This window comes from Pteropus alecto, unplaced genomic scaffold (genome assembly GCF_000325575.1).
Source record: "Pteropus alecto unplaced genomic scaffold, ASM32557v1 scaffold146, whole genome shotgun sequence".
Classification (NCBI taxonomy): Eukaryota; Metazoa; Chordata; class Mammalia; order Chiroptera; family Pteropodidae; genus Pteropus; species Pteropus alecto.
In genome coordinates, this window is record NW_006442107.1 from 30,721,956 (window position 1) to 30,737,115 (window position 15,160).

Below are 15,160 nucleotides of genomic sequence, written 5' to 3' on the forward strand. Positions count from 1 at the left end.
TTTTTTTTTTTTGAGTTCCAGTTTCTTTTCTTTTTTAACTTTTTTTTTATTATGGTGACATTGATTAACAAAATCCAATCAGCTTAAGTGTACAATTTAACCTAAGTCATATATATTGCATTGTATAGTCACTGCCCATAGTTAGAGTTCTGTCACCACATATTTGACCTTTTTTAGCCCATCTACCTCCCCCTTCCCCCCTACTCTCTGGTAACCACTAGTCTATTGTCCATGTCCACGAGTCTCTGTTTCTTGTCATGTTTGTTTGTAGCTTTTAGATTTCTGTCCCGCATATAAGTGATATCATGTGGTTTTCAACTTTTTCTGTCTGGCTTATTTCGCTTAGCATGATTATCGTGAGGTCCATCCATGTTGTTGCAAGTGGCAGCATTTCATCTCTTCTTATAGCTGAGTAACATTCCATTGTCTATATGTACCATAGCTTCTTTATCCAATCATTTATCGTAGGACACTTCGGTTGCTTCCATTTCCTGGCCACCGTGAATAATGCTGCTATGAACATAGGTGTGCATATGTCTTTTCAGATAAATGTTTTCAAGTCTTTTGGGTAAATACCCAGTAGAGGGATTGCTGGATCAAATAGTAGAGGGATTGCTGGATCAAATAGATCAATCCTTAGTTTTCTGAGAAACCTCCATACTGTTTTCCATAGTGGCTGTACCAGTTTGCAGTCCCCCCAGCAGTGTATAAGGGTTCCTTTTTCTCCACATTCTATCCAACATTTGTTATTGCTTTTCCTGTTGATAATAGCCATTCTAGAAAATGTGGATAGTATCTCAATGTAGTTTTGATTTGCATTTTCCTAATAGCTAGTGTTGATAAGCATCCTTTCATATGTTTGTTGGCCATTTGTATGTCTTCTTGGGAGAAGTGTCTGTTCAGGTCCTCTGCCCATTTTTTAATTGTTATTGAGTTGTCTGAGTTCTTTGTATATTTTGGATATTAGGCTCTTATTGGAGGCGCTGATTGCAAACATATTTTCCCATTCAGATGGTTGTCTCTTTGCCTTGTTAAGTTTCTTTTGCTGTGCAGACGCTTTTTAGTTTGATAAAGTTGCATTCATTTATTTTTGCTTTTAATTCCCTTGCCTTTGAGGTCAAATTAATGAAATCCTCTTTAAGTCCAAGGTTCATGAGTTTAGTTCCTATCTTTTCTTCTATTGTTTCAGGTCTTACATTCATGTCCTTAATCCATTTTGAGTTAATTTGGCGTGATGATAGACAACAGTCTACTTTCATTCTTTTGTAGGCTTTCCAGCTTTCCCAGCACCATTTATTGAAGAAGCATTCCTTTCTTCACTGTATGTTTTTGGCTCCTTTGTCAAAAATTATTTGCCCGTATAAGTGAGGAGTTTACTTCTGGACTCTCAGTTCTGTTCCATTGGTCTGTGTGTCTGTTTTCTGCCCATACCATTGCCGTTTTGATTACTGTCGCTTTGTAGTATAATTTGAAGTCGGGAAGAGTGATGCCTCTAGCGTTGTTCCTTTTTCTCAGGAAGGCTTTGGTGATTTGGGATCTTCTGTGCTTCCATACAAATCTGATGATTTTTTTGTCCTATTTCTTTAAAAAGTGCTGATGAGATTTTGATGGAGATTGCATTAAATCTGTATAATGCTTTAGGCAATAAAGTAATTTTAACTGTTGAGTCTTCCTATCCAAGAACATGGACTATTATTCTATTTCTTTATGTCTTCTTCAATTTCTTTTTATAAGGTCTTATAGTTTTCATTATATATGTCCTTCACATGTTTCATTAGGTTTATTCCTAGATATTTTATTCTTTTTGTTGCAATTGCAAAAGGAATTTTTTTTTCCTTTCTTTTTCTGACAATTCATTATTAGAGTATAGGAATTCTGTGGATTTTAGAACATTGATTTTGTATCCTAAAACTTTACTGTATTTGTTTATTATTTCTAGTAATATTCTTGTAGAGTCTTTAGGGTTTTCTATATAGAGAATCATGTCATCCTCAAATAGTGACAGTTTGACTTCTTCATTTCCTATTTGAATGCCTTTTATTTCTTTCTCTTGCCTGATTGTACTTGCTAGGACCTCCAATGTTACATTAAATAACAATGGTGATAGTGGATAGCCTTGTCTTATTCCCGATCTTATAGAAAAGATTTTTAGTTTTTCACCATTAAGGATAATGTTAGCTGAGGGTTTGTCGGATGTGGCCTTTATTATGTTGAGGTACTTTCTTTCTATACCTATTTTATTAATTGTTTTGATCATAAATGGATGCTGTATCTTGTCAAAGGCTTTTTCTGCATCTATTGATATGATCATAAGATTCTTATTCTTTATTTTGTTTATGTGGTATATCGCATTAATCAATTTGCATATGGTAAACCAACTCCATGCCTCTGGGATGAAGCCCACTTGATCATGTAATATAATATTTTTAATGTGTTGTTGTATTCGGTTCACTAGTATCTTATTTTGGATTTTTACATCTGTGTTCATAAGAGATATTGGTCTGTAGGTTTTTTGTGTGTTATCTTTACCAGGTTTTGGTATCAGGGTAATATTGGCCTCAAAAAATGAGGTAGGAAATATTGCCTCCTCTTCGATTTTTTTTGGAAGAGTTTGAGGAGAATGGGTATTAAATCTTCTGGTGAAGCTGTCTGGTCCTGGACTTTTTTTGGTAGGTTTTTGATGATTGTTTCAATTTCCATACTGCTGATTGGTCTATTTAGATTTTCCAGTTCTTGATTTAGTCTGGGAAGATTGTATATTTGTAAGAACTTGTCCATTTATTCTAAGTTAGTAAATTTGGTGTTATATACTTTTTTATAGTATTCTTATTTGATCCTTTGTGTTTCTGCAGTATCTGTCATAACTTCTTTTTCATCCCTGATTTTGTTTATTTTTGTCCTTTCTCTTTTTTCTCAGTGAGTCTAGCCAGGGGTTTGTTAGTTTTATTAATCTTCTTAAAAAACCAGCTTTTAGTTACATTTATTTGTTCTATTTTTTTGTTGTTGTTGTTTTTAATTTCATTTAATTCTGCTCTAATTTTGATTATTTCCTCCCTTCTGCTGATTTTAAGCTTCATTTGTTCTTTCTTTTCTAGTTTTTTTAAGATGAAGTGTTAGGTTGTTTATTTGGGCTCATTCTTTTTTTTTTTTTTAGATAGGCCTATAAAGATATGAACTTGCTTCTTATTACCACTTTTGCTGTATCCTAAAAGTTTTGATATGCTGTATTATCATTGCATTCCTTTCTATTTATCCCTTGATCTCTTTTTTTTTTTAATTTCTTCTATGACCCATTTTTCAGTAGCATGTTGTTTAATCTCCATGTTTTTGTGTTTCTTCCCGCTTTCTTTTTACAGTTGATCTCCAGCTTCAAAGCATTATGATCAGAGAATATAGCTGGTATGATTTCAACCCTCTTATATTTGTTGAGGCTATCTCTGTGTCCCAATGTGTGGTCCATCCTTGAGAATGTTCCATGTGCCCTAGAGAAGAATGTATAAGCAGCTGTTTTGGGATGAAGGGCTCTATAAATGTCAATTATGTCCAGTTGATCTAATGTGTTATTTAAAGATGTTATTTCCTTATTGATTTTCTGTTTGTATGGTCTGTCCATACCTGACAGTGGGATATGAAAGTGTTTAGTTCTGTTTTTCCCTTTAGTTCTGTTAGTAATTGCTTTATATATTTCAGAGCTTCCTGATTGAGGGCATAGATATTAATAAGTGTTATGTCGTCTTGATGCATGATTCCCTTTATCATTACGAAGTGTCCCTCAGTATCTTTCTTTACCGTTTTATTTTGAAGTCTGTTTCATCTGATATTAGTACCACTACTCCCACTTTTCTCTGAATGCCATTTGCTTGAAATATTATTTTCCACCCTTTCACTTTGAGTCTATATTTGTATTGGAACTGAGATGTGTCTCCTGGAGGCAGCATGTGGTTAGGTTTTGTTTTTTGATCCAATCTGCAACTCCGTGCCTTTTTATTGGTGAGTTCAGTCCATTTACATTTAGGGTGATTATTAAAATATGAGGTTTTCCTATAGCCATTTTATCTTTTGCTTTCTGGTAGTTTGGTATTTCCATTGCTTCCTTGTCCTTGTGTTTCTATCTATTATTTAACTTTGGTAGGTTTTCTGGATTTTCCCTCTGGTCCTTCTTGTTTTATGTCATGTATTTCAGTTCTGGATCTTCTGTGTGTGATTACTATTATGAATATGTAAAGAATAGTTATATATATATTAGTCATGTCCATTTTCTTCTGCATGTGTCTTATCTCCAATCCCCTCTGTGAATTTGGATCTTTGAATCCTCCCCTTTTCAGTTGTTATCTCAATTTGTTTCTATGTATATTGAACGTTCATTACTATCTTGTTACTCTTCTTATTGTTTAAACCTATAATACCCTGTTCTTAATAAGGGTTACACTACTCTGCTTCTGTTTGCCTGCTAGTCACCTTATTCATAGTTATGTATTTTTTTGTCATTTTGTTTCAGGTGAGCTGACCCCTTTCAGTATTTCCTGTAATGCAGGCCTCATAGTAGAGAATTTCCTCAACTTTTGTATGTCTGTAAAGATCTTTATTTATTCTTCATAATCTAAAGCAGAGCTTTGCTGGATACATTATTCTTGGTTGATAATTTCATTTAATAGTTTGTATATTTGGTTCTCTTCTTGCTTGTAAGGTTTGTGCTTAAAAGTTCAAAGATAGTCTAATGGGTTTTCCTTTATAGGTTACCATCTTCTTTTCTCTGGCTGCCTTGAGAATTCTTTCTTTGTCATTGATTTTTGATAATTTTAATATAATATGTCTTGGAGAAGGCCTTTTTGGGTTAAGATAATTGGGTGTTCTGTTAGTTTCTTGGATTCAAAGCTCCAGTTCATTCTTTAGATTTGGGAAATTCTTGTCAACTATTTATCTGAATATGATCTCTGATCCTTTCTCCTCTTCTTCTTCTAGAATACCCATTATTCTTCTGTTGCCTTCCTGATGGTGTCAGCTAGTTCTTGTATTTCTCTTTCATTATTTTTCATTCTCCAGTCTCTCTCTTCTTCCTTCTGAATTATTTCTAGATTTCCGTCTTCAATAACACTGATTCTTTTCTCCATTTGGTCAACTCTACTTTCTAAGCTTGCTATTTCACTCTTCATCTCTTTTAGTGTGTCCTTCATCTCCAGAAGTTCTGTTTGGTTCTCTTTTAGGGTTTCAGTCTCTTTGCTAAAAACTTATTCTGCTGGCTTGTTTTTTTCTCAATTCCTGGAATTGTTGATCTGAGTTATTTTGCATCACACTGAGTTTTTTCAGAAATACAATCCTGAATTCTGCATCATTTAATTTGCATAATTCCATGTCTTTAAGCTTATTTTCTGTAGATTTTTCTCTTTTTTTCTGAGTTACCTTGTCACCCTGGTTGTTCATGGTGTTTAGTGGACTATTTCTCCACTTGCACATGAATAGGAGTGTATTCTGGGTTTTTTTTTTTTCCCCCAGAAAGGAGATTTATTATACTGAAGTCTCTCTAGCCTGTTGCTAAGAAGTTGTTTTCTTTTGATTTCCAGTAGATGCCATCCAAACCTCTTGGATCCTTGCTTTGAGACTAACAATAACTTTTTTTCTTTCTGACCAAATATTCAAGTCACGGTTGCTACCCTTGGTCCCAGCCACTGTCAGTGGTACCTAGAGTGGATTTTTGTTTTGGTAACATTTGCTTAAATTCTCCTTGGGCTCCGTGATGCTATGTCTGGGAGGATATGAGGTGAAAAGAGGGCGTGCTTGGGTTGGTGGGTGGGGGTTGCTGCTAGTCGCTGTGTCTCAGCTTTGTGCTTCGCAACCACAGCTGCTAAGACCCAGCTGTTGCCCCTTCACACATCGTTCCCGCTCTGATCCCTAGGCTCCATTGGAACTCACAGATTCCTCAGGCAGGCCGGTTTGGGGAACTGGCCACAATTTCTCTCCTCCCCCTCCTACAGGAAGCCTGGGCTGCAAGAGACAGCTTCTTTGTTCCTCCCAATCTACCTCCCAGACTCCTGTAGTTCTGAACTCTGGAAGCTCTTATGAGCAGATCACTCACTCAGACACGCTTGCGTGCAGGTTGAGTGTTATTTGAGTTTTAGATATTTAGTTTATTGTTATTTCAAGGGGGAAGATCGAAGACATTTGTCACTCCACCATGCTTTTGACATCACTCAAGATGCTTGGAATTTTTATAGTGATCGCAGTGCAATGTAGATTAATTTGGGAACTATTGGCATCCTAATAATATTAACTTTTCCAGTCCGTGAAAATGAGTTATCTTTCCATTTATTTAGGTTTTCTATAATTTCTGTCAATGTTTTATACTTTTCAGTGTATAAGTCTTGCATTACTAAGATCATGTTTTCTGTGAATAGAGATAATTTTCCTTCTTCCTTTCCAGTCTGCCTTTTATTTATTTTTCTTGCTTAATCACCCTGGCTAGAACTTCCAGTAGGATATTAAGTAGGAAGATAAGAACAGAGATCCTTGTCTTCTTCCTAATCTTAAAAGGAAAGGTTTCTGTCATTCACCATTAAATGTGATATGTGTGAGTTCTTCATAGATTCCTATTATAGTTTGAGAAGATTCCTGTATACCATTAGTTTCTTGGGTGCTTTTTTTGTTTTGTTTTGTTTTGTTTTTTTATCATGAAAGGGTATTGATTTATGTCAAATTCTTTTTCTCCATCTATTGAGATGATAATTGTTTTTTTCTTCATTCTGTTAACATGGCGTTACCTTGATTGGTTTTTATAGGTTGAACTAACCCTGCATTCTTGGGGAAAATCTTACTTGACCAAGGTGTATAATCCTTTTATTATGCTGCTGGACAGGTTACTAGTATTTTGTTGAGGATTTTTTAATCAATATTTATAAGGGATATTGGGATATAGTTTTCATTTCTTGTCATGTCTTTGGCTTTGGAATCCAGATAATACTGGCTTTACAGAATGAGTTAAGAAGTATTCTCTCCTTTTTAATTTTTTTTTGGAAGATTGACATTAATTCTTTAAATGTGTGGTAGAATTCACTAGTGAAATCATCTAGCCCTGGACTTTTACTTATAGGAATATTTTTGATTACTGATTCAATCTCTTTATACTCTATTCAGATTTTCTGTTCTTGAGTCAGTATTGATAGTTTGTGTTTTTTGGATTTTGTCTATTTCATCTAGGTTATCTAATTTGTTGGCATATAAATTGCTCATAGTATTCTTTTATATTCCTTTTCATTTCTGTAAGGTTGGTAGTAATGTCCCTAATTATATTCCTAATTAATGATTTGAATTTTCTCTCTGTTGTCTTGGTCAGCTAGCTAAAGGTTTATCAATTTTGTTGATATTTTTGAAGAACCAACTTTTGTTTCATTAATTTTCTCTCTTGTTTTTCTATTCTCTAGTTCTTATTATAACTCTAATCTTTTTTTAAATTTAATTTTATTTTTAGTTTCAAATATACAGTACATTGGTTAGACACTTATATAGTTTATAAAACAATCCTCCTGATTGCTCTTTATCTCCTCTGGCTCTACACCTAGGCATCACATAAATGCTAACTGCATTCTCTATGCCATGCTCCCCATTCTCGTGACCGTCTGTCAACTACTGATTTGTACTTCAAACCTTCACCCCTCTCCCAGCCTCCCAACCCCCCATTCCAGATTGTCCTCTATATTTGTGACTCTCTTTTTTTTAACTAGTTTCAAGTAGTCCACTGTCTTTACGAGTCTGTTTTTGATTAGCTTGTTCTTTTTGTTCCTTAGATTCCACATATAAGTGAAATCATGTGGTGTTTATCTTTCTCTGTCTGACTTATTTCACTCAGCATAATAACCTCTAGGTCCATCCATGTTGTTGTGAATGATAGGATTTCGGTTTTTTTTTTAATGGCTGAGTAATATTCCATTGTATATATGAACCATAACTTCTTTATCCAGCCATCTGTTGATAGGCGTTTAGATTGCTTCCATATCTTGGCTATTGTGCTGCCATGAACATAGGGGTGCATTGATCTTTACGAATTATTGTTTTAGTTTTCGTTGAATAAATACCCAGAAGTGTAATTGCTGGGTCAAAAGGTATATCCATTTGTAATTTTTTGAGAACATCTAGACTGTTTCCATAGTGGCTATAGCTATTTGCAATCCCACCAACAGTGTATGAGGGTTCCCTTTTCTCCACAACCTCGCCAATACTTATTGGTCTTTGATTTATTAATAATAGCCATTCTGACAGGTGTGAGGTGATATCTCATTGTAGTTTTAATTTGCATTTCTCTGATAATTAGTGACCTTGAGCATCCTTCATATGTCAATTGGCTAAAACTCTGACCTTTATTATTTCCTTCTTTATGCTTGTTTTGAATTTAGTCTGCCATTTTTTAGTTGCTTAAGGTAAAAGGTTAGATTATCAATTTGATATCTTTCTTTTTTAATTGTAGGCATTTACATCTATAAATTTTCCCTTGAACATTACTTTTGCTCCATTCTGTAAGTTTGGGTATGTTGTGTTTCATTTTTGTTCCCCTCAAAGTATTTTCTAATTTCCCTTTATATCCGCTGGTTACTTAGTAGTATGTTGTTTAATCTCTACATATTTACGAATTTTCCAAATTTTCTATTACTGATTTGTAACTTCACCCCATTGTGATTAGAGAAGATACTTTGTATTATTTTGGTATTATAAACTTTATTGAGATTTGTTTTGAGGTCTAACATATTGTCCGTCCTGGACAAATTTTTATGTGTACTTAAGAATGGTTGCTATTGTTGAGTGGAATGTTCTATAGAGATCCGTTAGGTCTTCTTGGTTAATAGTGTTGTTCAAGTCTTCTGTATTCTTCCTGATCTTCTGTCTAGTTTATTTATCCATTATTAAAAGTAAGATGTTGGAGTCTTCAGCTGTTGTAGAACTGTCTAATTCTTCCTTCAATTCTTTTTTTTTTTTTTTGCTGTATGTCTTATATGGTTGTGTTCCCCAATTTCTCCTTAATGCCTTCATTTGTGTAAGATAGGTATTTTTAAGTTTAATTCTTTTTTTCTTTCTTTTGCAATATATGTTCTTAATGGTTACCTTGGGTATTACCAGTAACATCTTAATTTATAAAAAAAAAAAAATCTACTTCATATTAATACCACTTATATTAATACCACTATTAAATTTAATAGTATATAAAAACTTTCTACCTGTATACCTTTTTCCCTGCTTTATATTGTTGACACAAATTATATCTTTATAAATTGTGTGCCCATCAATATAGACTTGTAATTATTGTTTTATGCACTTGTCTTTTAAATTAGATTGGGAAAAAGTGAAGTTATAAATAAAAATATTTATATTTACCTATGTAGTTACCTTTACTAGAATTCTTTATTTCTTCATGTGGAGTTACCGTATAGTGTTCTTTCATTTCAGCCTGAAGTACCCTCTTTAGCATTTCTTGTAAGGAAAGTCTGCTAGCAATAAACTCTCTCAGCTTTTATCTCGGAATGCCTTAATTTCTCCATTTTCAAGGATCGTTTTTGCCAGGTAGAATTTTGGTTGACAGTTTTTCCTTTTAGCGCTTTAAATATGTCATCCCATTGTCTTCTGGCTTCCATGGGCTCAGTTGAAATCAACTGTTAATCGTATCGAGGCTCGCTTGTGTGTGATGAATTGCTTTTCTCTTGCTGCTTTCAAGATTTTCTTTGTCTTTCAATAGTTTGATTATGATGTATTTCAGTGTGGATTTCCTTGAGTCTATCCTGATTGGAGTTTGTTTTGGATAGGTAAATAAATGTCTTTTAGCAAATTTGAGGAACTTTCAGCCAATATTACTCTAAATATATATATATGTAGGTGCACTTGATGTCCCATAGTTTGTCTTAGATTGTTTCTTTTTCTTCATTTTTTTTCTTCCTGTCAGACTGGATAAGCTCAATGGACCTATCTTCATATTTGCTAATTTTTTACTCCTACCTCCTTAAATCTGCTGTTGAGCCCCTCTAGTGGGTTTTTCATTTCAGTCAGACTTTTCAGCTCCAGAATTTCTATTTGATTTATTTTTATAGGTTTTATATCTTTATTGATATTCTCTATTTGATGAGATATCATTTTCATGGTTTTTCTAGTTCTGTATATAAGGGTTCCATTAATTCTATAAACATATTTAAAATGGCAGATTTGAAGGCTTTTTCTAATAAGTTCAATGTCTAAGTTTTTTTAAGGAGTTTCTTCAGAAACTATTGAAACTAATTTTTTTCCTTTGTATAGGCCATATTTATTTGCCATTTTTTGCCTGATTCATAAATTTTTTACTAAAGAATGAACATTTTGAATATGGCAAATTTGGAAATACAATTTTTCCTTCTCCCCAGGGTTTGTTATTGTTGCTATTGTAGCTGTTGTTTACTAGTTTAGTGACTTTTCTGCTGAACTAACTTTGTAAAGTCTGTATTCTTTGTTTTGCGTGGCTACTGAAGGCATTGTTCCATTAGCTTAGTGGTTAGCAATTGCTTGAACAGAGATTTGCTTAAACCCCGGGGACCAAAAAAACTCCAAGTCTTTGCAGATAAGTTTTGTGTATTTTTGGGGGCACATCTTCAACATTTAGCCAGGGAGCACCTTCACTTCCTGCTTGGATAGAGTCTGAAGGTCAGCCAGAGGTGAGAGCTTATATTCTTTTCAGATCTTTCCTGAATATGTGCACAGCCCTGAACATGCATGTGGCCTTCCAGATTCTTAGAAGTGTGTGGGAGTTTTTCAAAGCCTTTATTCCTCAAAAGATATCAATCTGTAGGCTTGCTTCCAAAGCTTTTTAGTTAGTCTACTGTTTTCTCCAACTCTTTTCCACTAATCAGGCAGCAGTGACTAAATATTTGCCTATATATGTTTTAAACAATATACCATTTTAGCATTAAGTTCCAAGTTAGGCAAGCTAAAGGCAAGCCTTTTGAGGCAGTCTTCCAGGGAGCCACCAGACAGGTCAGAACAAATAATTTGAATTCTTTGTGAGTGATGTCTCCTTTGCTCCCTCCAGTATCTGTACCAGAAATGCAGGCTGTTATTTTCAAAGCTATCACTGAGCTAGGAGTAGAGATGGGAAAAATGTAAGTTAAAATGCCACAAAGCTTTCTTTTCTTAACAAGATTCAGCTGTTTTTCTTACTTAAGCACTTCCATGGTTGCAACCTTTGATTTAGCATCCCAAATCCTGAAAAGTTGATACTGACAGTTTTTGCTAGTTTATTCATTGCTTTTGTAGGGGGTCAGCCTTTTGGAGTCCTTACTCTGCCAGTTTTGCTCTGGAAAATTTTAATGGCAAAACATGATATATGTGAGGCTGAAACTGAGGTCAGGTCATGCTTTGCCAACTACTAACCGTATGAGCCTGAGCAAATTAAAGTCTTTCTCAGAACCTCAACTTTATTATAAATTAAGGGGAAAAGTAATGTTATCTAATTCACAGAATTATCATTAGCATCAATTCATATAATGTGTGTTTAAAGCACTTTGTGAACTGTACAATGCTATATGAATACTAGTTATTTTACCGTTTTAATTGTAAATAGAACCAAAGTAGAATTTAAAGTTATGTCATGTAAACAAACACTTAAAGATGAGGAAATAGTCTTTATTCAGTTTTATTGTACTATACCATGTTTTTAATTCCTAACTTTGATTGAAGTAGACAGTTCATTAACTGTTACAAGTAGTAAGGTAGGAAAGACTAAAGAATAAAAATTGGCCACCTCTGATTTTCCCTCCCAGAGACAAATAATGTCACCAGTGACATGGTATGTGTGCACAGGAACATGCAAGTGTATATACTTCCAGAGAGGTGTTATGCACATACAAGCAAATATGAGTATATGTTCTTCCTCTCTTTTACATGAATGGTAACACATATAAAACATTGTCCTGCATCTTGCTTTACTGATTTATGAAATCATTGTAATTATTCTGCATGGGTCCACAAGCCATTCTTATCTGCTTCTTTTGCATGATAGTCCATAGATACATAATAATTTATTTAAGTTATCCCAATTGTTGAACAGTTAGATTGTGTCCAGTCTTTTGCTATTAAGATTTATGCATCAATGAGTAAATTTGTTAGACATCATTTTTCACAAATGAATTATATTTGTAGGTTAAATTTATAGACGTGGAAATGTATATGGTATAAAATGTACCATATACATTTTATAATTTGGTAAATATGTTTAAATGTTTTCCATAAGCATTATACCAGTTCATACTTCCATCAGCAGCATGTACTTTTTTTCCCAACATAAAATCCTAAAAACTAAATGTGTTTTATTTAGGTTACAAGCCCCAAGACAGCAAAGGTACTACAAAAATCACCCTCTTCAAGAAGAATGGTAAGAAAACAAAGAATTTCTTTCCTCCCTAATTATTAACTTCCTAAATAATTTTCTTTGGCTACATCCACCATATCCATGTATAATTTTGGTCATGCTATATCCTTCAAACTCGACATATTCAGTGTGGCACATAAAGGAATGGCATAGGAACTCAACTAATGAGTCAAAATGTGTGGTTAAACATCTGTACACAAGTGCGAATACTGTTGGAAATTATAAAGAAAATGTAATTATTATTAACATAGGTTCAATAATGTCAGGAGTGTGAAATTTATCTTACAGAGGCTCTGGGCAGGAGAAAGGAGAGGGACATGAGATGACCAAGAAAGTGTTTTAGGAGTACAATTTTGGCTGCAGTGAACCAGGGACACTCTGTCCACTCCCAAGTCTAAATCCCTTTTATACATTCTCTGCCATGCTCTCCTGGTTCTTGCTGGTAATAGTAGAATACCACTATAAGAACCAACCTTATTTTAAAGTATTTTGTATTAGTTTCCTAGTGCTGCCATAACAAAGTACTATAAACTTGATGGCTTAAAACAATAGAAATTTACTCTCTCATAGTTCTGGAGGCTAACAGTCCAAAATCAGGTGTTGATTGGTTACTTCTGAGGGATGTGAGAGAAGGATTTGTTCTTGACATCATTCCTAGCAATCCTTGATGTCCTTTAGCCTATAGGTGCATTATTCCAATCTCTGCCTTCATCTTTAAATGGCATTCACTGGTGTGTGTGCCTCTGTCTCTTCTCCTCTTATAAGGACACTAGTCATATTGGATTGTGGGCCTACCCTGCTCTGATATGACCTTACCTTTGGTAGCTGCATATCTGCAATGACCCTATTTCCAAATAAGGTCATATTCTTAAGTATTGGGGGGTTAGGTTTTCAACTTATCTTTGTGAGTGATAAAATTCAACACTTAACATATTCCTTCTAGGGTATATACTGAATCAATTACATAAACCTACATTAACAATACCATCCTTTGAGAATATACAGATTTAAAATGATTACCTGAGAAGTAGCCAGAACTTAAAACAAATACAAATTTATTTCTGTTGATTTCTAGATAATTAATCTTTAAAACACTCAAAATTTTGAAACAAAGGAAATTTCCAAATCTATAAAACAGAAATTTCTATTTATTATACAGCAAAATTCTTTGAATATTTTATTTAGATGAGCTCTCCAAAGTCCCCAAGCCAATCAGGTCATGTGAAAACAGAGACTCTCTTTACCAATAGCAGTCTGTGCTCTGCTTTTCACAGTGTTATCAGCACACCTTGAGGGATCTAGTTTCAAGTGCCCATCTGGAATCCAGTTTGGGCTGACTAAAGAAAAGGGATATTTGAAAAAGTCATATTTTCTCATTGATCCTTAAATTTTTCTGAAGGTTGATCTTAAAATATATTGAAATAAGAATTCTGCTTAAAGTAGATTTATTTAGGACATTGTTCAAGGAAATGCAGTAATAGAAACATTAGATTTTTGCCATAACCCAGTTTTACCTTTCTCATGATTTTAAGGCATTATAGTAAGAACTAGTATGTAGCAACAGTAAAATCCCAAGTTAAGTTTCATAAAATCTCCTGTTAAAAACAAAGCAGTGTTTTATACTGATTAAATGCTGGTTGTGTTTACATGTTTTCCTAAACCAGAGTGCCACTGGTTTTTGTGTCTTTTAAGTGCAATTTTTGACTGATTTGATGTTCATCCTAGTTTGACCACATGTACTGAATTTTTCCTCATTGGCAGTCTGATGTGCCGGAGGGAGTCATAAGGGTCCATGCTCCACTTCTCTCGAAGGTGTCCATGGCCATTCAACTCAATAGTCAAACCAAAGCCAAAGACATACTTGCAAAATTTCAATATGAGAACAGGTGAGTAAAAGTGAATAAAGGACTCTGTACAAACACTGTGAACTTTTATCAGATGAGTTACTTTCCAGGAATTACAAATTTTGTATTTTTGAGAAATTAGAACCTGTTACTTTGGGGAATTTATCAGTAGGTGAAGAGTCAAAAATGGAAAAAGAAGTTAATAGACCAAAGAATTGTCTGTAACAGAAGTTTTTTTTAAAGGAATTTCTAGAAGTGAAATTATTATTTTTTGTTGAGGTATAATTGACATATAACATTGTATTCTTTTCTGGTATACAACATAATGATTTAATATTCATATATTTTGCAAAATGATCACCACAATAAGTATAGTCAACATTCATCACCATACATAGTTACAAAATTTTAAGATTTACTCTCTTAGCAACTTTCAAATATGCAATACAGTATTATTAACTATAGTCACCATGCCGTACATTACACCTACATGACTTATTTATATTATAAGTGGAAGTTTCTACTTTTTGACCTTCTTCACCCATTTCACTCAACCTTACCCCTTCTACTCTGGAAACCGCCAATCTTTTCTATGTATCTCTGAGATTGGTTTTTTGTTTTTTTGTTGTTGTTTTATGGTTTTTTGGGTTCTTAGATTCCATATATAAATGAGATCATATGGTATTTGGCTTTCTCTGTACGACTTATTTCACTTAGCATAATGCCCTCAGCATTCATTCATGTTGTTGCAAATGGCAAGATGTCATTTTTGATGGCTGAGTAATATACATATATATTTTTTAATCACATTTTCTTTATCCGTTCATCCATCAATGGGCACTTTGGTTGTTTCCACATCTTGGGTATTGTAAATAATGCTGAAATAAACATGGGAGTATATATATCCTTTTGAGTAAGTGTTTGCGTTTCCTTTGGATAAATAACC

The 15,160-nt window shown here is 33.9% G+C and overlaps 1 protein-coding gene across 4 annotated transcripts in view; it reads left to right on the top strand.

The window, feature by feature from the left end:
• Positions 1 to 15,160, top strand: part of ARHGAP28 (Rho GTPase activating protein 28) — a 176,355-nt gene that overhangs the window by 149,263 nt on the left and 11,932 nt on the right. For all 4 annotated transcript variants that reach the window (XM_025038683.1, XM_025038684.1, XM_025038682.1 and 1 more), the window contains 2 exons: positions 12,317 to 12,373; positions 14,132 to 14,256. In XM_025038683.1, the coding sequence (XP_024894451.1) occupies positions 12,317 to 12,373; positions 14,132 to 14,256 (182 nt within the window). The remainder of the gene's footprint in view (positions 1 to 12,316; positions 12,374 to 14,131; positions 14,257 to 15,160) is intronic.